At 47.0% G+C, this 21,063-nt stretch overlaps 1 protein-coding gene across 2 annotated transcripts in view; it reads right to left on the bottom strand.

The window, feature by feature from the left end:
* The window catches only part of thumpd2 (THUMP domain containing 2), a 45,387-nt gene extending 28,180 nt beyond the window's left edge, over window positions 1–17,207 (bottom strand). Inside the window, exons 1-2 of one of the 2 annotated variants that reach the window (XM_078212331.1) lie at window positions 16,828–17,207; window positions 7,562–7,694 (exon numbers count right to left, since the gene is read on the bottom strand). In XM_078212331.1, the coding sequence (XP_078068457.1) occupies window positions 7,562–7,694; window positions 16,828–16,932 (238 nt within the window). In that variant the 5' untranslated portion in view covers window positions 16,933–17,207. The remainder of the gene's footprint in view (window positions 1–7,561; window positions 7,695–16,827) is intronic. The other variant, XM_078212330.1, reaches the window with a different exon arrangement.
* Between the last annotated feature and the right edge of the window lie 3,856 nt (window positions 17,208–21,063).

Here is a 21,063-nt window from a genome sequence, read left to right as displayed (position 1 = left end):
GCGGTACCTTGTCAAAGGCCTTGCTAAAGTCCATATAGACAACATCAGCTGCACTGCCCTCATCTACCTCCTTAGTTACCTCTTCAAAAAACTCAATCAAATTTTAAATAATAAAGTTCTGAAGTTTTCCCTCATAAATCCACATTCATCACTTCTGAGAGCACAGCTTTGCTCCATGTGTTTTTGTCACTTGCCTAGAAGTGACGGGTGTGTTGTCAACTTGTTCAAAGTAGAAAATATTCCCCTTTCAGTAGTCTGAAGAACTACCTGGTAGTGGCAATTTTGAAAGTGCATCCACGTTACAATGTAGACTTGACTAGTGGCGTTTAATGGTGTAAGTATGTGCAGACAAGAGCAATGCTGACCTTTGCTCTATTTGCTGCAAGTGACAGAAGTCCCGCGTATGGTCCAAAAGTGGTAGTGAGTAGCAATGTAGCCTCTCTTCCTTACAGGAACTTATGGAATCTCTTGACCAATGTTTCCAGTTCAATTTCGATGTCTTGTTCTGACATGAGAGGTTATGTAATGGTTTCAGAATTGTCGTCAGATTTGGGACAAATCTTCCATAGTAATTCAACAATCCCAGCAAAGAACCTAACTGACTAATATTTTGAGGTGCAGGTGCCTCTGCAATGGCCTTAATCATAGAAGGAAACTTGTGAAGGCCAGTAGTGTCAATCAGGTTTCCCAAATACTCAATGGAGAATTGGAAGAACTCACCTGAAGGACTCTCAGACCATAGTGTTCCAATCTCAGAAGATTGGCATCCAAGTTTTGAAGGTGTTCCTCTTCACCTCTTCCGGTGATTAGGATGTTGCCCAAATAGCACTGGACTCAACTCAAGATCTGATCCACTGCCTTCTGAAACAATGCAGCAGCAGATGTGATACCAAACTGTAATCTTCAGTACCGGAACAAGCCCATGTGTGTCACGATGGACAGAAGTTCCTGTGACCTCTTGTCCACATTCATCAGTATGCAAGCCTGGCTCAGGTCAATTTTGGCCTCCCACAAACAGGTCTTCACTGTGAGGTAATGGGTACTGTTCAGCACATAACACTGGATTCATGGTCACCTTGATGCCCCTACAAATTCTTGTGGATCCATCTTCCTGACTGGAACCATGGGCCACTGGTGTGACCCATTCACTAATGCTGACAGGTTCCAGAACTCAGTCTTCACTAGTCACTCCAAGACAGCCTCGAGCTTTGGCCTAACAGCATATTGTACAAACCTTGCCTTCAAACATTTTGCTTGGCTTCATTTTATTTTCAGTTTGACTCTAATGTTCTTCATACTCCCTAATTATCCATCAAAAACAGTGCAAGACCATAAGACATAGGAGCAGAATTAGGCCACTCGGCCCATCGAGTCTGCTCCGCCATTCAATCATGGCTGATATTTTTCTCATCCCATTCTCCTGCCTTTGCCCCATAACCCCTGATCCCCTTATTAATCAAGGACCTATCTATCTGTCTTAAAGACACTCAATGGCCTGGCCCCCACAGCCTTCTGTGGCAAAGAGTTCCACAGATTCACTACTCTCTGGCTGAAGAAATTCTTCCTCATCTCTGTTTTAAAGGATCGTCCCTTTAGTCTGAGGTTGTGCCCTCTGGTTCTAGTTTTTCCTATGAATGGAAACATCCTCTCCACGTTCACTCTATCCAGGCTTCGCAGTATCCTGCAAGTTTCAATAAGATCTCCCCTCATCCTTTTAAACTCCAACGGGTACAGGCCCAGAGTCCTCAACCGTTCCTCATACGACAAGCTCTTTATTCCAGGGATCATGCTTGTGAATCTCCTCCGGACCCTTTCCAAGGCCAGCACATCCTTCCTTAGATATGGGGCCCAAAACTGCTCACAATACTTCAAATGGGGTCTGACCAGAGCCTTACACAGCCTCAGAAGTACATCCCTGCTCTTGTATTCTAGCCTTCTCGACATGAATGCTAACATTGCATTTGCCTTCCTAACTGCCGACTGAACCTGCACGTTAATCTTAAGAGAATCTTGAACAATGACTCCCAAGTCCCTTTGTTTTTCTGATTTCTTAAGCATTTTCCCATTTTGAAAATAGTCTATGCCTCCATTCCTCCTTCCAAAGTGCATAACCTCACACTTTTCCACATTGTAATCCATCTGCTACTTCTTTGCCCACTCTCCTAATCAGTCCAAGTCCTTCTGCAGTCCCCCTGCTTCCTCAATACTACCTGTCCCCCTACATATCTTTGTATCATCTGCAAACTTAGCAACAGTGCCTTCAGTTCCTTCCTCCAAATCGTTAATGTATATTGTGTACATTTTAAAGATTTTTGTGAGGCCTGATTCTCCATTGGTCACAATATTGACCTCAGTCCATTCTTGAATCTTCTCCTGCCATGCATGACTCAGAGATGGATGGTTGCCCTTCAATAATTGTAGGCGGAAATCTGTTGTTTGCCCATTGAGCTGCACAGCCACTTCAATGTGGCCCTTCAGAGGAAGCAGTTCTGTGCAATTTTGCACACACATGCACAGAGTTGAAACCCAGCTGAATGCTACCATGTGCATCATTTCTGGAACACTACACCTAACACCACCCCCTTGGCCCCTGGTCCTGGCAAACATCACTCCTTCACAAGTCTGCCGACTTGCAACAACTCACAAAATGAGAGAAAAACTTTGCAACACCCCCACCTGCCACTGCATGCTGATCTATTCAGTCCACCCAAGATCCAACTCCCATCATAGAACATAGAACATTACAGCGCAGTACAGGCCCTTCGGCCCTCGATGTTGCGCCGACCAGTGAAACCAATCTAAAGCCCATCTAACCTACACTATTCCAATATCATCCATATGTTTATCCAATAACCATTTGAATGCTCTTAATGTTGACGAGTCCACTACTGCTGCAGGCAGGGCATTCCACGCCCTTACTACTCTCCAAGTAAAGAACCTACCTCTAACATCTGTCCTATGTCTATCACCCCTCAATTTAAAGCTATGTCCCCTCGTGTTAGCCATCACCATCCGAGGAGGCCAATCTGGGAAAACCCTCCCACGTAGGACTTCAACACAAATTCCATCTGGACAAATGAATGTGAATCATTGGACATGACAAACATGTACCTGATCTCAAACTAAAAAGCTGCCTGGTTTCAACCTTCCAAGGAAAGAGTGGTCCACCCTCAACAGGTTCAGGACAGGCCATGGCCTCTGCCTGGCCAACCTCCACAGATGGGGCATTAGTGCCAGCCCCCTATGTGCCTGTGGGAGCAAACTATGTACCACATCATAGAAGAGTGTCCAATCCACAGACTCAGTGGAGGCCTATCCACACTCAACACAGCAGGGCCGGAAGAAACTGCTTGGCTTTGGAATTTGCATTCGCTAAATAAATAAAATGTGTGTAGTACCAGAAATGGCTAGTAAGTTTAGTGATAGCTCCTCCTGTGACAGTTCCTTCACTCTTCTGACCCTGTTGTACAACATGGACATTTTTCCTTTTATTTTGTTTAAACGCTGTGTTGGTCTGTTCCTTCTTATTTTTATTCAGAATTTGCTTTTTCTTCCTGCAGGCACGCTTTTTTCCCTCCACAGCTTTGACAATCCATGTCTTTACACCAGTATTCAGCAGCAGAATGCCCTGGCTTTGCACACCGGTAACACGTACAAGTTCCGGAGCTCTTGGGTGCCAATTCAGTGGGCATTTTGTGTACTCGAGCGCACAATCTCAATTGCTGGGCTTCCTTTGCAGCCAGCTCCATAGAAACAGTGATTTTAATGTCTTTCTGCAGGGTGAGATTGCTCTCAGTTAGCAGATGTTTTTATGTTGCTTCGCTGCTTAGACCACAAACAAGTCTGTCATGAATGGCATCAGTCAGCATGTCTCCAAACCCAATTCTGCAAGTCCTTTTAGCACTTGCTCAAATTGTGCAATTGACTTCCCCTCATCCTGGTTTCTTTTATGGATTCTAAAGTGCTCTGCAATCACCAAGGATTTAGGTGGAAAATCCGCTTGCAAATATCCACAATTTGCTTGTACGTTTTAGTGCCTGGTTTATGAGGTTGCACTAGACTGCAGAGGAGATTAAAAGTTCTTCCGAACATCACACTCAGGAAAGTGGGCACCATAACTTCAGCTATTTTGTTTGCCTGCGCAAAATAGTCAAAATACTTGTATGTCATTCCACATTTTTGTCAAAACTACCCCCCAAGTCTGTCTCGTTTGACCTTCCACAGAACCGTAGAAAAATTCAAAAGGAAAGAGGCCATTCAGCCCATTGTGTCTGTGCCAGCCAAAAAAATTAAAATACTAGCTGTCCATTCCAATCCCAACTGCTAGCACCTGGTCCGTAGCTTCGCAGGTCACACAACTTCAGGTGTAGATCCAGGTATCTTTAATTAAAAAGTTAAGGTTTCTGCCTCAGCCAGACACCAAACCAGGCAGGGAATTCCAAACACCCACCACCCTTCAGGTGAGGAAGTTTTTCCTCATGTCCCTCCATTGACCTAAAATCTGTCTCTCCTGGTATTTGACTACCTGCTCAGGAAATAGATGCCCTGTCCAATCTATCTAGGCTCCCCCATACTCCTGTACACCTCAATCAGGGTCACCCCTCAGCCACTTCTGTTGTAAGGAAAACAACCCAAGTCTTTCAAATCTCTCCTCATGGCTGCAATACCCTAGCTCTGGCAACATTCTTGAAAAATCTGCTCTGTACTTTCTCCAGAGCAATTAGGCACTTTCTGTAATGTGGCTACCAGAACTGTACACAGAATTCCAGCTCTGGCTAACCAGCATTTCATATAGTTTTTATATAGTTCCAGCATTATATCCTTGCTTTTGTATTCTATACCTCGTTCATTAAAGGAAAGCATCGCACATGCTTTCTTTACCACATTATCCACCTGTCCTGCCACCATCGGGAAATGGTGGACATGCACTACAAGGTGACGTCTATCATTTCTCTACTTCTCCCATTTATTGTGTATTTCACAGTCACTAGCTGTGATGCCAAGGTCCCCTGAAATTAACTGGCCTGGGAGAAATAAGTGTTTAAGGCAGGCTTGTCTAAGGCCCGGCCCGTGGGCTGAATGTGGCTCATGAGGCATTTCCATGTGGCCTCCCACGACACTGTCGTAGCGGCAACCGTCCAACTTCAAAACTTCCCTGACAGATTTTTTAAAAAATGCTCATCAAATCACTGGCTAGTTTCTGGGCTAGAGTCTATCAGCAGTCAACCCGCTGAGAAACCAGCCTGTGATTGGAACAGCTCATGTCATCAGTTGCTGGGCAAGTTTTATTAAAATCACGGTTTCTGGCTGGGGGGTTCAAAGTGGACAAGTAAGTTTAAATGGGGAGCGGGCGATGGGCATCTAACTCACAAACAGCCCCATCCAGTCTTGGACACGGCCCAGACTACCAGCGGAATGCAAAGTGAGTGAGTGACTGTGTTTGTGTGCATGGGGGGAGTGATCCTCTCACACTCTGGCCATTTTTGTTTAAAATAATTAACTCTTTTTTAAACTTAATTTATTCCCATGACATCTTTGTACTTTTGATCAGCAATTATTTATTTCCTCAAAACCCAACTCTTTTTTGAAATGTCATTTATTGCTGTTTCAAACCTTATGTAACCCCCTGCTGACCACTATATGGGGGCTACTATTTAAATATTCAATCAACAGGATCCCGAATTCCTAGCGGTTGATGTTGATTTGGCTAATTCCCTGTTTACCCATAAATGTCAGTACTGTAAGTCGGAATATCAAAAATAAATTTAATAACACATATCATTAACAGACATGAAACAGTGAGCTCTGATCTTCAACTGTTGGTGCACATATGGGGAAACTCATCCTCCGTAACACATTCGTAGATACTGATCCAGTTGGATTGTATAGTCCCCACCAGTTACTCACGACACCCACGCACAGTCCAGGAGAGACACACGTGTGGAAGATGATGCCGCAGGAGGCAGAGGTGCCGCGAGCTATCCGTGCAGCAAAGTAGGTCGAGTGCGCTGAAGGCTGTCCTCCTCGGCAGTAATGAAAAGAACAGGCAGGGGAACGCCTGGCTACCTCTCACTCCAAACCGAATTCTCCCTGCCTGGAAAAAGCTCTCTCTCTCTGCACTCTTCCTCTCCAGCTCTGCCTCTCTCTCCAGCTCTCTGCCTCTCTCTCTCTGCACTCTTCCTCTCCAGCTCTGCCTCTCCCTCCAGCTCTCTGCCTCTCTAGCTCTGCCTCTCTCTCTCTGCACTCTTCCTCTCCAGCTCTGCCTCTCTCTCCAGCTCTCTGCCTCTTCACTTCCTGGCGCCTTTATTTGTTTCTCCCGCCCCCAGTGCAATCCCATTGGCCCAGCCCACATCACTCAACCAACAGCATCCTGTTCACAGCACCCACCCTGCAAACAGGACACTGAAGCCCACCAGGGATAAAGAACACTGGTAACTGTCTTCCCCACAAATTTTCCTCAGTCCCTTACACTTATCTTTCTGAAATTTGCTCATCGGCCCCCTGAATGGGAAAAATATGCAAATATCATCCCGCAAGCAAAAAGGTTGGATAAGCCGGGTTTAAGGCAAGTGGACAGGATTGGGGAAGCTAGAATTGATTTTAATTCTAATAGCTTTTTCTGGGTAGCTATTGGTGTAACCCTGTCAGAACCATTCACATTTTCAAATGGTTCTCAGCGCAGGTCAATTGCCCAGAGAAAGTTTGCAATTCTGGAGAACTACAGTGCAAACCTTAGCTGTGAAGTTATGAGAGGGTTACCCCATGTGTCGTCAGAACATTTCCCAGGGCAGAACAATTCATTGTCCATCCTCTCCAGTGCACTAACCTCAAAAAGGTGGACGACTCTATGTCACTGAATGGCAAGAAAAAGCTGTCTTTCTTTTAGAATGCTCGTTATCTGGCACTAATGTGGTTTAAAACTAAACTTGTCAGCCTAACCCTGTTTAGGCCAGAATAAGTTGCTGCATTATTGGAAAAAATGCAAATGGCACTGAACAATGTCAATAAATAGTCTTCCTGTTCACCTTCCAATAAAGGAAAGAATAATTCATAAAGCAGCTGAAGATGTTTGTGTTGGAAGCCCTGAGAGATGGGAAATTTCTGGGGCTGTAATGAAAGGCCTCCAAAAAATCACAATCGTCTTCCTTTGTAGACAGGTTTTAGGGGTCCACAATCTCAAACAATCAATTTTTGACTTTGTGGGCAATGACTACCACTGCCCCTCTGTCATCCCAATCTCTTGTCCATATGGGGGCCAAAGCGGTGTGATAAGGTCTGAAACGGAGCACCAGGATTATCGCTGCTCAATAGTTATCAGTTGTTGGTCCTATTGATGACTCCTTCCATCATTTCAACCTTTGGAGGAAACTTTGCCCTATTACTGCTCGGTTTCTTTGTAGGTGGGACATACCTGGGTTATATTCCACATAGTCAGATAGATGCCATTATCTGTTACTGCAGCTTATGAAAAAGCTGAATCAACTTGTTTTATTTAACAGTAGTTTTGTGGCAGTAATGTTAATCATTAAAAATTTAAAATCATGAAGAACAACTATAGCACCTTTATGTCTTGGCATCTGGATTGGAGGGAGCTTTTTCACAAGTAAAAATAACCGCTCTGCACATTTCAGGCTCTTCAGTGTTTTCACATCTGCATCAGCCGTAAAGAACACTTTCCCTGATACCTGCTCCACCTACAGGAACACAAAACAGGACAAAGATCAGCATGCAATAGTCTTGATCCATATTTATCTTTGGGTTAAAAATGCAGGAAAAATACATTTATACACATCAAACATTCAAGCAAGTTAACACAGTATTAGTAACACAGCATATAAAATATAAGGACCCAACAGTTTTAAATAAAAATGTTTCCAAAGGTAGCAGAGACTTCTCAAAGCAGCACATTATTCGTGAGTGCAACAGGCTGTTATGTCAGAATTTGCAATATGGTAACTCTTACAGATCAGTTATGTCCAAGCAGGTTAAGACTCCACAAATATTTCAGATCAACTTTCAAATAGTGTATTTACCATTAAATCAATTTCTCTGGACTAGGTAACACATATCTTTCTTAGAATCATAGAATCCCTACAGTGCAGGCGGCCATTCGGCCCATTGACCCTGCAACAACAAATATCCCACCCAAGCCCTATCTCCATAGCCTCATGTATTTACCCTGCTAATCCTACTGACAATTTAGCATGGCCAATCAACCTAACTCGCACATCCTTGGACTATAGGAGGAAACCGGAGCACCTGGAGGAAACCCACGTAGACACAGGGGGAAAGTGCAAACTCCATACAGAGTCACCCAAGGCCAGAACTGAACCGGTCCCTGGTGCTTTGAGGCAGCGTTGCTATTCACTGTGCCACCCAAATTACGATATCATTTCAATTGTTTACGGGATATGGGCATTGCTGGCCAGGCCCGTGTCTATCACATCCCTCATTGTTCCACAGGAGCAGGCTGAGGGTAAGGGAGCTTGTGTGTGCACTAATTTATTTAACTATTTTTCAGTTAAATTAGTGAAAAAAATCGGAGGTTTTTTTCTAAACAGGAAATAGGCCCAGCAGCAGCCTGGGAAGGTTTTGGAGGGTTTAAAAGTAGGCCGCACCTTTGAGCGGGTAGCGTCGTTAGCGGGCAGTGGAGTGAGCAGGGGACAGAGTGAGAGCTAAAAGGGCTTTGGCTCACAGGGCTTCGGCGAAGACGAGGAAGGTTGTTTGTTTGTTTTTCTTCGGTTACACCCCCTTTTTGTTCTTTCTCCCAAAAACTAAAAAGGACATGGCTGGTATGAGTGGGAGGCCAGTATACTGCATTCGGTGTGGGATGTGGGAGTTCCTGGAGACAACTTGCCTCCCGGAAGTCCATATCTATGCCAGATGTGTGGAACTGCATCTCCTGAAGGATCATGTAAGGGAGCTGGAGCTGAGGCTCGATGAACTCAGTTTAGTTAGGGAAAATGAGAGAGTAATAGATAAAAGTTATAGTCAGGTAGTGACACCAGGGTCTCGGAAGGAAGACACGTGGGTCACGGTTAGGAGGGGTAATAGCCAGAAGGGTGCTGTGCCAGAAAGTACCCCAGTGGCAGTCTCCCATAAAAGAAAGGAATGGGCAACAGATGGGAGAAGGGAAGGGAGTGAGCAGTCTGTGGAGGGATCCCCTGTGGTTGTCCCCCTCCAAAATAGGTATCTTGTTTTGGATTCTGTGGAGGGGGATGACCCTCCAGAGGTAAGCCACGAGGACCAGATCGCCTCCACGGAGACAGGCTCAGGGGTCCGGAAGGGAAAGAAGGGGTTTAGGAGAGCGATAGTTGTGGGGGACGCAATGGTTAGAGGCACGGACAGGCGCTTCTGTGGGACTGAACGAGAATCCAGGATGGTAGTCTGCCTCCCTGGTGCCGGGGTACTGGATGTCTCTGAGAGGGTAGGAAGCATATTTAAAAAGGAAGGTAGTCAAACAGATGTGATTGTACACATTGGTGGAAATGATGTAGGTAGGAAGAGCAGGGGGGTCATACGAGAGAAATTCAGGGAGTTGGGTGCTAGGCTAAAAAGTAAGACCTCCAGGGTAGCAATATCTGGACTGCTCCCGGTGCCTAGTGCAAGTGAGGCTCGGAACAGGGAGATTCTACAGTTGAACGCATGGCTAAAGGACTGGTGCAAGAGGGAGGGTTTTAAATTCATAGATAACTGGGAAATCTTCAAGTCAGGATGGCAACTGTACAGAAAGGATGGGTTACACCTTAACTGGAAGGGAGCAAATATCCTGGCTGGGAGTTTTGCTAGAGTGTTTCGGCAGGATTTAAACTAGTGTGGCAGGGGGGTGGGGAACAAAACAGGAGGTCAGTAAATACTGAGGCTGGGGTCGAGCTGGGGGCCAGGGCAAGGCTAGCTAAGAAGAGGAGCACTCTGGAGGAGGAGGACCTGACTGGGCCTGGAGGTCTGGAGTGCATCTGCTTCAATGCGAGGAGTGTGACGGGTAAAACAGACGAACTTAGGGCCTTAATGCTTGTGCGGAATTTGGATGTGGTTGCGGTGACGGAAACTTGGTTAAAAGAAGGACAGGACTGGCAGCTGAATATTCCGGGGTATAAGTGTTTTAGGCGAGACAGAGGAGGGGCTAAAAAAGGTGGGGGAGTAGCGATATTAGTTAAGGAGCATATTGCCGCGGTGCAGAGGGTAGACAACTTAGAGGGGTCATGTACTGAGTCGCTGTGGGTGGAACTCAGAAACAGGAAGGGTGCAGTCACTATGCTGGGGGTGTACTACAGACCACCCAACAGCCCACGGGAAGTGGAGGAAAGGATATGTCAGGAGATTCTGGATAGGTGCAGAAAACATAGGGTTGTTGTAGTGGGGGACTTTAATTTCCCTGGCACAGACTGGAAAGTGCTTAGAGCTGGGGGACCGGACGGGGAGGAATTTGTAAAATGCGTACTGGAAGGTTCTTTGGAACAGTATGTAGATAGCCCGACGAGAGAGGGGGCTATACTGGACCTAGTTCTGGGAAATGAGCCCAGTCAGGTCGTCAAAGTTTCGGTAGGGGAACATGTGGCAAATAGTGACCACACTCTGTTAACTTTAGGATAGTAATGGACAAGGATGAGTGCTGTCCTACGGGCAGGGTACTAAATTGGGGGAAGGCTGACTATAGCCGGATTAGGCAGGAATTGGTGGATGTTGATTGGGAGAGGACGTTCGAGGGTAAGTCCGCGTCTGGCATGTGGGAGTCTTTTAAGGAACTATTGATAAGGCTGCGGGATAGGCATGTGCCTGTAAAAAGGAAAGATAGGAAAGGTAGGATTCGAGAGCCGTGGATAACCAGGGAAATTGAGGATCTGATTAAAATGAAAAGGGAGGCGTACGTTAAGTCCAGGCAACTGAAAACAGATGGAGCTCTGGAGGAATACAGAGAGAGTAGGAAAGATCTCAAACGGGGAGTTAAAAGGGCAAAAAGAGGTCACGAGATGTTCTTGGCAGGCAGGATTAAGGAGAATCCTAAGGCATTCTATTCATACGTTAGGAACAAAAGAGTTGTCAGGGAGAAAATCGGACCTCTCAGGGACAAAGGAGGGGAATTATGCTTAGAACCCAAGGGAATAGGGGAGATCCTAAATGAATACTTTGCATCGGTATTCACGAAGGAGAGGGGCGTGTTAACCGGGAGTGTCTCGGAGGGAGGTGTTGACCCGTTAGAGAAAATCTCCATTACAAGAGAGGAAGTGTTAGGTTTTTTAGGGAACATTAAAACTGACAAAGCCCCAGGGCCTGATGGCATCTATCCTCGACTGCTCAGGGAGACGAGAGGTGAAATTGCTGGGCCTCTGACGGAAATCTTTGTCGCTTCTTTGGACACGGGTGAGGTCCCTGAGGATTGGAGGATAGCGAATGTGGTCCCGTTGTTTAAGAAGGGTAGCAGGGATAACCCAGGAAATTATAGGCCGGTGAGCTTGACGTCCGTGGTAGGGAAGTTGTTGGAGAGGATTCTTAGAGACAGGATGTATGTGCATTTAGAACGGAACAATCTCATTAGTGACAGACAGCATGGTTTTGTAAGAGGGAGGTCGTGCCTTACAAATTTGGTGGAGTTTTTTGAGGAAGTGACAAAAACGGTTGATGAAGGAAGGGCCGTGGATGTCGTCTATATGGATTTCAGTAAGGCATTTGACAAAGTCCCACATGGCAGGTTGGTTAAGAAGGTTAAGGCTCATGGGATACAAGGAGAAGTGGCTAGATGGGTGGAGAACTGGCTTGGCCATAGGAGACAGAGGGTAGTGGTCGAAGGGTCTTTTTCCGGCTGGAGGTCTGTGACCAGTGGTGTTCCGCAGGGCTCTGTACTGGGACCTTTGCTATTTGTGATATATATAAATGATTTGGAAGAAGGTGTAACTGGTGTTATCAGCAAGTTTGCGGATGACACGAAGATGGCTGGAATTGCGGATAGCGAAGAGCATTGTCGGGCAATACAGCAGGATATAGATAGGCTGGAAAATTGGGCGGAGAGGTGGCAGATGGAATTTAATCCGGATAAATGCGAAGTGATGCATTTTGGAAGAAATAATATAGGGAGGAGTTATACAATAAATGGCAGAGTCATCAGGAGTATAGAAACACAGAGGGACCTAGGTGCGCAAGTCCACGAATCCTTGAAGGTGGCAACACAGGTGGAGAAGGTGGTGAAGAAGGCATATGGTATGCTTGCCTTTATAGGACGGGGTATAGAGTATAAAAGCTGGAGTCTGATGATGCAGCTGTATAGAACGCTGGTTAGGCCACATTTGGAGTACTGCGTCCAGTTCTGGTCGCCGCACTACCAGAAGGACGTGGAGGCATTGGAGAGAGTGCAGAGAAGGTTTACCAGGATGTTGCCTGGTATGGAGGGTCTTAGCTATGAGGAGAGATTGGGTAGACTGGGGTTGTTCTCCTTGGAAAGACGGAGAATGAGGGGAGATCTAATAGAGGTATACAAGATTATGAAGGGTATAGATAGGGTGAACAGTGGGAAGCTTTTTCCCAGGTCGGAGGTGACGATCACGAGCTCAAGCTGAGAGGGGTGAAGTATAACTCAGACATCAGAGGGACGTTTTTTACACAGAGGGTGGTGGGGGCCTGGAATGCGCTGCCAAGTAGGGTGGTGGAGGCAGGCACGCTGACATCGTTTAAGACTTACCTGGATAGTCACATGAGCAGCCTGGGAATGGAGGGATACAAACGATTGGTCTAGTTGGACCAAGGAGCGGCACAGGCTTGGAGGGCCGAAGGGCCTGTTTCCTGTGCTGTACTGTTCTTTGTTCTCTTTGTTCTTTGTCCTCGAGAAGGTGGTGCCTTCTTGAACCACAGCAGTCCATGTAGCGTAGGTACATCCACAGTGCCGTTAGGATTTGATCCAGCAACAGTGTGGGATTGGTAATATAGAATCCTACAGTGCAGAAGGAGGCTGTTTGGCCCATCAAGCCTGCACCGACAACGACCTCACCCAGGCCCTATCCCCATAACACCATGTATTTACCCTGACACTCAGGGGCAATTTAGCATGGCCAATCAACCTAACCTGCACATCTTTGGAGTGTGGGAGGAAACCGGAGCACTTGAAGGAAACCCACGCAAACACAGGGAGAACATGCTAATTCCACACAGACAGTGACCCATGCTAGGAATTGAACCCAGGTCCCTGGCGCTGTGAGGCAGCAGTGCTAATCACTGTGCCACCCATATGGGTCCAAGTCAGGATGATGAGTGACTTGGAGGTGAACTTCCAGGTGGTGGTGTTCCCAGGCATCTGTCCTTCTGGGAGATTGAGGTCGCGGGCTTGAAATGTGCTGTCAGGTGCTGGTGAATTGCTTCAGTGCATCTTGTAGATGGTACTCACTGCTTCTACTGTTCGAGGGAGTGAATGTTTAAGGTGGTGGAAGGAATGTTGATCAAGCAAACTGGTTTATTCTGGATGGAGTCAAACTGGTTGATCATTGTTGGAAATGCACTCATCCAGGCGAGTGGAAAGTATTCCATCACACTCTGAACTTGTGCCTTGCAGATGGTGGACAGGCAGCGATGTAGCTGGCTCTGGAGTACAAGTCTTCATTTTTACAGCTCAGGACCCCACAACGTTTACTGTATCCAGTTCCTTCAACCACATCCTGATATCACGGAGAGCACTGAATTGGCTGAAAGTTGGCGTCTCCTGATGTTGGGAGCCCCATGAGGAGGCTAAGCTGGATCATCCATACTGCACCTCTGGCTGAAGATGATTCTCGCTTTGACATAACGCTTGCCTTTGATCGGCTACTGGATGAGCCAAAATTTCTTCCAACTAAATACTGGGAGGCCAAAGCCATTGTCTTCGGTCCCTGCCACAAAATGTTCCCTAGCCACCAACTCCAACTCTCTCCCCGTGTCTGTTTGAAGCTGAACCAGACAGTTCACAACCTTGGTGTCGTATCTTAATCCAAGATGGACTTCGGACCACAATTCCCTTTTTAAACTCATTCATGAGATGTGGACATCGCTGGATGAGCCGCCATTTATTGCACATCCCTATTTGGTGCGTGACCATTTAAGAGTCAAGTACCTTGCTGCTGGTCTGGAATCACCAGATTCACCAGGGGCGGTACAATAGCACAGTGGTTAGCACTGCTGCTTCACAGCAGCAGAGACCTGGGTTCGATTCTTGGCTTGGGTCATGTGTGTGTGGAGTTTGCACGCTCTCTCCGTGTCTGCATGGGTTTCCTCCAAGTGCTCCAGTTTCCTCCCACATTCTAAAAAACATGCTGGTTAGGTGCACTGACCCGAACAGGTGCTGGACTATGGTGACTAGGGAATTTCACAGTAACTTCATTTCAATGTTAATGTAAGCCTTACTTGTGACTAATAAACAAACTTTGTTAACTTTACCTATAGGCCAGACCCCCAGGTAAGGACGGCAGATTTCCTTCTATAAAGGACATTAGTGAAACAGATGGGGTTTTTTTCAAACAATTGTTTTAATTTGATTTATTGTCACATGTATTAGCATACAGTGAAAAGTATTGTTTCTTGCGCGCTATAGACAATTGCAGATTTTTATGCAATTTAAATTTTGCCATCTGCCATGGTGGGGTTCAAACATGGAAGCCCATAGCATTACGCTGGATCTCTGGATTACAAGTCCAATGACAACTACACCATCACCACTCCAAATCTTTGTGTGCCTCTACTTATCTGCTGCTGAAACCCTCATCCATGCCTTTGTTACCTCTTGACATGACTATTCCAGTGCACTTCTGGTCAGCTTCCTCTCTTCCACTTGTACTCATTCAAAACATATCTTCATTCATTCCAATTCTTAAAAAAATCTCACAATAGTTCCAGCGGAGGAGGCCATTCTGCTCTTTGTGTCTATGTCAGCACTCGGAAAGACCATTCATCTGCATTTAGCTCGCAACGACTTTCAAAAGGAAACTGGACCATTATCTGAAAAGGATTTTCTTCAAATTATAGTCCAATTCTCTTTTGAAAGCAATGATTCAATCAGCCTCTCAGGTAACGTATTCCACATCCCAAACATTTACTGTGTAACCTAATTCACTGTTGCTTTTTTGCCAATTACCTTGGAGCACCCACTTCTCCTCAATCCTTCTGCCAATGGGAACAGTTTCTCCCAATCTATTCCATCCAGGCCTCTCATCATTTTAAACACCTCTATCAAATCTCTCCTCGCCTATATTCTCCAAGGAGAATAGTCTCAACTTTTCCAATCTATCCACGTAACTGAAGTTCCTCATCCCTGGCGCCATTCCTTAGAATCTTTTTTGAATCCTTTCTAATGCTTCCACATCCTTTCTAAAGTGTGGTGTCCAGAGCTTGTTCACCCATCACTCTTGTGCCAACCAACAACCTGTCCTGGTCCCTCTATGCCGACACTATAGTTATGAAAGCCCGTCAACACCTCTACTTTCTCAGAAAACTAAAGAAATTTGGCACGTCCATGACAACTCTCACCAACTTTTACAGATGCACCATAGAAAGCATTCTTTCTGGTTGTATCACAGCTTGGTACGGTTTCTGCTCTGTCCAAGACTGCGATAAACTACGAAAAGTCGTGAATGAAGCCCAGACCATCACTTAAACCAGCCTCCCACCCATTGACTCCGTCTACAGTTCCCGCTGCAGAAAAGCAGCCAGCATAATTAAGGACCCCACGCACCCCTGACATACTCTCTTCCACCTTCTTCCATCGCAAAAAAGATATAAAAGTCTGGAAGACACATACCAACCAACTCAAGAACAGCCAGCTTCTTTCCTGCTGCCATCAGATTTTTGAATGGACCTACCTCGCATTTATTTTCTATACCCTGGCTATGACTGTAGCACTACATTCTGCACTCCTCCTTTCCTCCTCTATGTACGGCATGCTTTGTCTATAGCACACAGGAATCAATACTTTTCATTGTATGCTAATCCATGTGACAATAAATCAAATCAAAATCAGGATGTGGTCTCACCAACACCCTATACAAGTGCAGCAACATGTCTCTACTTTTATACTCCAGTCCCTTTGCAATAAATGTCAACATCCCATTTGCCGTTTTTATTACATGCTGCACCTGCATACCACGTTCTGCGAGTCATGAACAGACACCCAGATCCCTCTGCGCAGAGGCATTTTGAGTCTGCTTTCCATTTAGGTAATAATTTGCCTATTTTTTCGGCCAAAATGGGCAACCTCACACTTATCCACATTAAATTCCGTATGCCACATTTTGGCCTGTTCTCTTAGCCTATCTTCATGTCTGTAAAATCTTTATATCCTCTTCACTGCCTGCTTTCCCACCTATTTTAGTATCATCCTCAAATTTTATTATGTTACACTCTGTCTCTGTTTGCAGATCATATATATAGATCGCAAAGTCCAAAGATGTGCGGGTTAGGTTGATTGGCTATGCCAAATTGTCCCTTAGTGTCAGGGGGACGAGCATGGCATTACAGGGATAGGACCTGCGTGGAATTGTTGTCAGTGCAGGCTCAATGGGCTGAATGGCCTCCTTCTGTACTGTAGGGATTCTATGATTCTACCTACACCGAGTTTCTGGAAAATCCCCATTATTCTCTATCATGAGGACAGAGGCTTAGTACCTCCACCATCTCTGTGTTCCCCATTAGTATCTCACCAGTTTACAGGCTCAATAAACATAGATACAGATCAATATATGAACACTTTCCGATTAACTTGAACAGAAAAGGGACCGAAGCTTCACAGATCTAAACACTGCCTGCAGGAGAAGTTGCTCAGACTGACACAGGGCTCAGACACAGGCTGCTCCCGCTACCCGGGACATCTTCCCTCACCTGGGAGGCGGCCAGCTTGCGGTGAACCTCCTCCCCCAGCAGCTGCTCCAGGCCCCGGCTGGCGGTGCAGAAATACCGGCTGCCGAGACCGCGGCCCCCCGACATCAGGAAGGACGAAGATGACAGCAACAGGAACAGGCGCCGCAGGCTCAGACTCAGGCCTAGGCCCGGTTACCAGGGAAACCGCACCGGAAACTCCCATCCCCGCCGGAAGAGGGCCAGGAGCGCGCGGCGGGTTTTAAATTTTAACCGCCATCAACAACAACAACAACTGAGGTGGGAACCAGTCTCTGTGTAACCCACAGACACTGACATCTCCCTGTGTAACCCCCAGCACACAGACACTGACATCTCCCTGTGTAACCCCCAGCACACAGACACTGACATCTCTCTGTGCAAACCCCAGCACACAGACACTGACATCTCCCTGTGTAACCCCCAGCTGTGATGTGGAGATGCCGGCGTTGGACTGGGGTAAACACAGTAAGAAGTTTAACAACACCAGGTTAAAGTCCAACAGGTTTATTTGGTAGCAAAAGCCACACAAGCTTTCGAGGCTCTGAGCCCCTTCTTCAGGTGAGTGGGAATTCTGTTCACAAACAGAACTTATAAAGACACAGACTCAATTTACATGAATAATGGTTGGAATGCGAATACTTACAACTAATCCAGTCTTTAAGAAACAAAACAATGGGAGTGGAGAGAGCATCAAGACAGGCTAAAAAGATGTGTATTGTCTCCAGACAAGACAGCCAGTGAAACTCTGCAGGTCCACGCAACTGTGGGAGTTACAAATAGTGTGACATAAATTCTGATTCTAGGATCGCATGATAAAGACTCAGGAGGAAAAAAGCAGAAATATTTATGTGAAATAGTGTGACATAAACCCAATATCCCGGTTGAGGCCGTCCTTGTGTGTGCGGAACCTGGCTATCAGTTTCTGCTCCGCGACTCTGCGCTGTCGTGTGCGGTACATACTCTTGCAACTCGGCCAACGTTGTCTACCTGATACGCTGCAAGAAAGGATGTCCCGAGGCATGGTACATTGGGGAAACTATGCAGACGCTGCGACAACGGATGAATGAACACCGCTCGACAATCACCAGGCAAGACTGTTCTCTTCCTGTTGGGGAGCACTTCAGCGGTCACGGGCATTCGGCCTCTGATATTCGGGTAAGCGTTCTCCAAGGCGGCCTTCGCGACACACGACAGCGCAGAGTCGCGGAGCAGAAACTGATAGCCAGGTTCCGCACACACAAGGACGGCCTCAACCGGGATATTGGGTTTATGTCACACTATTTCACATAAATATTTCTGCTTTTTTCCTCCTGAGTCTTTATCATGCGATCCTAGAATCAGAATTTATGTCACACTATTTGTAACTCCCACAGTTGCGTGGACCTGCAGAGTTTCACTGGCTGTCTTGTCTGGAGACAATACACATCTTTTTAGCCTGTCTTGATGCTCTCTCCACTCCCATTGTTTTGTTTCTTAAAGACTGGATTAGTTGTAAGTATTCGCATTCCAACCATTATTCATGTAAATTGAGTCTGTGTCTTATAAGTTCTGTTTGTGAACAGAATTCCCACTCACCTGAAGAAGGGGCTCAGAGCCTCGAATGCTTGTGTGGCTTTTGCTACCAAATAAACCTGTTGGACTTTAACCTGGTGTTGTTAAACTTCTTACTGTGTTAACCCCCAGCTCACAGACACTGACATCTCCCTGTGTAACCCCCAGCACACAGACACTGACATCTCTCTGTGTAACCCCCAGCACACAGACACTGACATCTCCCTGTGTAACCCCCAGCACACAGACACTGACATCTCCCTGTGTAACCCCCAGCACACAGACACTGACATCTCTCTGTGTAACCCCCAGCACACAGACACTGACATCTCTCTGTGTAACCCCCAGCACACAGACACTGACATCTCCCTGTGTAACCCCAAGCACACAGACACTGACATCTCCCTGTGTAAACCCCAGCACACAGACACTGACATCTCTCTGTGCAAACCCCAGCACACAGACACTGACATCTCTCCGTGTAACCCCCAGCACACAGACACTGACATCTCTCTGTGTAACCCCCCAGCACACAGACACTGCCATCTCCCTGTGTAACCCCCAGCACACAGACATTGACATCTCTCTGTGTAAACCCCAGCACACAGACACTGACATCTCTGTGTAACCCCCCAGCACACAGACACTGACATCTCTCTGTGTAACCCCCAGCACACAGACACTGACATCTCCCTGTGTAACCCCCAGCACACAGACACTGACATCTCTCTGTGTAACCCCCAGCACACAGACACTGACATCTCTCTGTGTAACCCCCAGCACACAGACACTGACATCTCTCTGTGTAACCCCCAGCATACAGACACTGACATCTCTCTGTGTAACCCCCAGCACACAGACACTGACATCTCCCTGTGTAACCCCCAGCACACAGACACTGACATCTCCCTGTGTAACCCCCAGCACACAGACACTGACATCTCCCTGTGTAACCCCCCAGCACACAGACACTGACATCTCCCTGTGTAACCCCCCAGCACACAGACACTGACATCTCCCTGTGTAACCCCCAGCACACAGACACTGACATCTCCCTGTGTAAACCCCCAGCACACAGACACTGACATCTCCCTGTGTAACCCCCAGCACCCAGACACTGACATCTCTCTGTGTAACCCCCCAGCACACAGACACTGACATCTCTCTGTGTAACCCCCCAGCACACAGACACTGACATCTCCCTGTGTAACCCCCAGCACACAGACACTGACATCTCCCTGTGTAAACCCCAGCACACAGACACTGACATCTCTCTGTGCAAACCCCAGCACACAGACACTGACATCTCCCTGTGTAACCCCCCAGCACACAGACACTGACATCTCCCTGTGTAACCCCCAGCACACAGACACTGACATCTCCCTGTGTAACCCCCAGCACACAGACACTGACATCTCTCTGTGTAAACTCCAGCATACAGACACTGACATCTCTCTGTGTAACCCCCCAGCACACAGACACTGACATCTCCCTGTGTAACCCCCAGCACACAGACACTGACATCTCCCTGTGTAACCCCCAGCACACAGACACTGACATCTCCCTGTGTAACCCCCAGCACACAGACACTGACATCTCCCTGTGTAACCCCCCAGCACACAGACACTGACATCTCCCTGTGCAAACCCCCAGCGGACAATCCCCTACGGACAAGCCCTCCGAATACACAGGATCTGCTCGGATGAGGAGGATCGCAACAGACACCTCCAGACGCTGAAAGATGCCCTCATAAGAACAGGATATGGCGCTCGACTCATCGATCAACAGTTCCGACGTGCCACAGCGAAAAACCGCACCGACCTCCTCAGAAGACAAACACGGGACACGGTGGACAGAGTCATTGATGAAGACGAACATCTCGCCAAGGCCATCCCCACACCCCCACTTCTTGCCTTCAAACAACCGCGCTACCTCAAACAGACCATTGTCCGCAGCAAACTACCCAGCCTTCAGGAGAACAGTGACCACGACACCACACAACCCTGCCACAGCAACCTCTGCAAGACGTGTCGGATCATCGACACGGATGCCATCATCTCACGTGAGAACACCATCTACCAGGTACACGGTACCTACTCTTGCAACTCGGCCAACGTTGTCTACCTGATACGCTGCAAGAAAGGATGTCTCGAGGCATGGTACATTGGGGAAACCATGCAGACGCTACGACAACGGATGAATGAACACCGCTCGACAATCACCAGGCAAGACTGTTCTCTTCCTGCGGTGGAGCACTTCAGCAGTCACGGGCATTCAGCCTTCGATCTTCAGGTAAGCGTTCTCCAAGGCGGCCTTCACGACACACGACAGCGCAGAGTCGCTGAGCAGAAACTGATAGCCAAGTTCCGCACACATGAGGACGGCCTAAACCGGGATGTTGGATTTATGTCACATTATCAGTAACCCCCACAGCTTGCCTCCTGGACTTGCAGAATTTCACAAGCTGTTCTGTCTGGAAACAATACACATCTCTTTAACCTGTGTTGAATGCTCCCTCCACCCACATTGTCTGTACATTTAAGACCTGGCTGGCTGTAGAGATTTGCATTCTAATCAGTATTCTGTAATTTGATTTCTGTGTCTGTGCCCTGTTTGAGAACAGATATCCACTCCATCTGACGAAGGAGCTCTGCTCCGAAAGCTTAT

This window comes from Mustelus asterias, chromosome 5 (assembly GCF_964213995.1).
Source record: "Mustelus asterias chromosome 5, sMusAst1.hap1.1, whole genome shotgun sequence".
NCBI classification, from domain to species: domain Eukaryota; kingdom Metazoa; phylum Chordata; class Chondrichthyes; order Carcharhiniformes; family Triakidae; genus Mustelus; species Mustelus asterias.
Note: the sequence above shows the minus strand (reverse complement) of the source record. Positions and strands in the feature narration are given on the sequence as shown.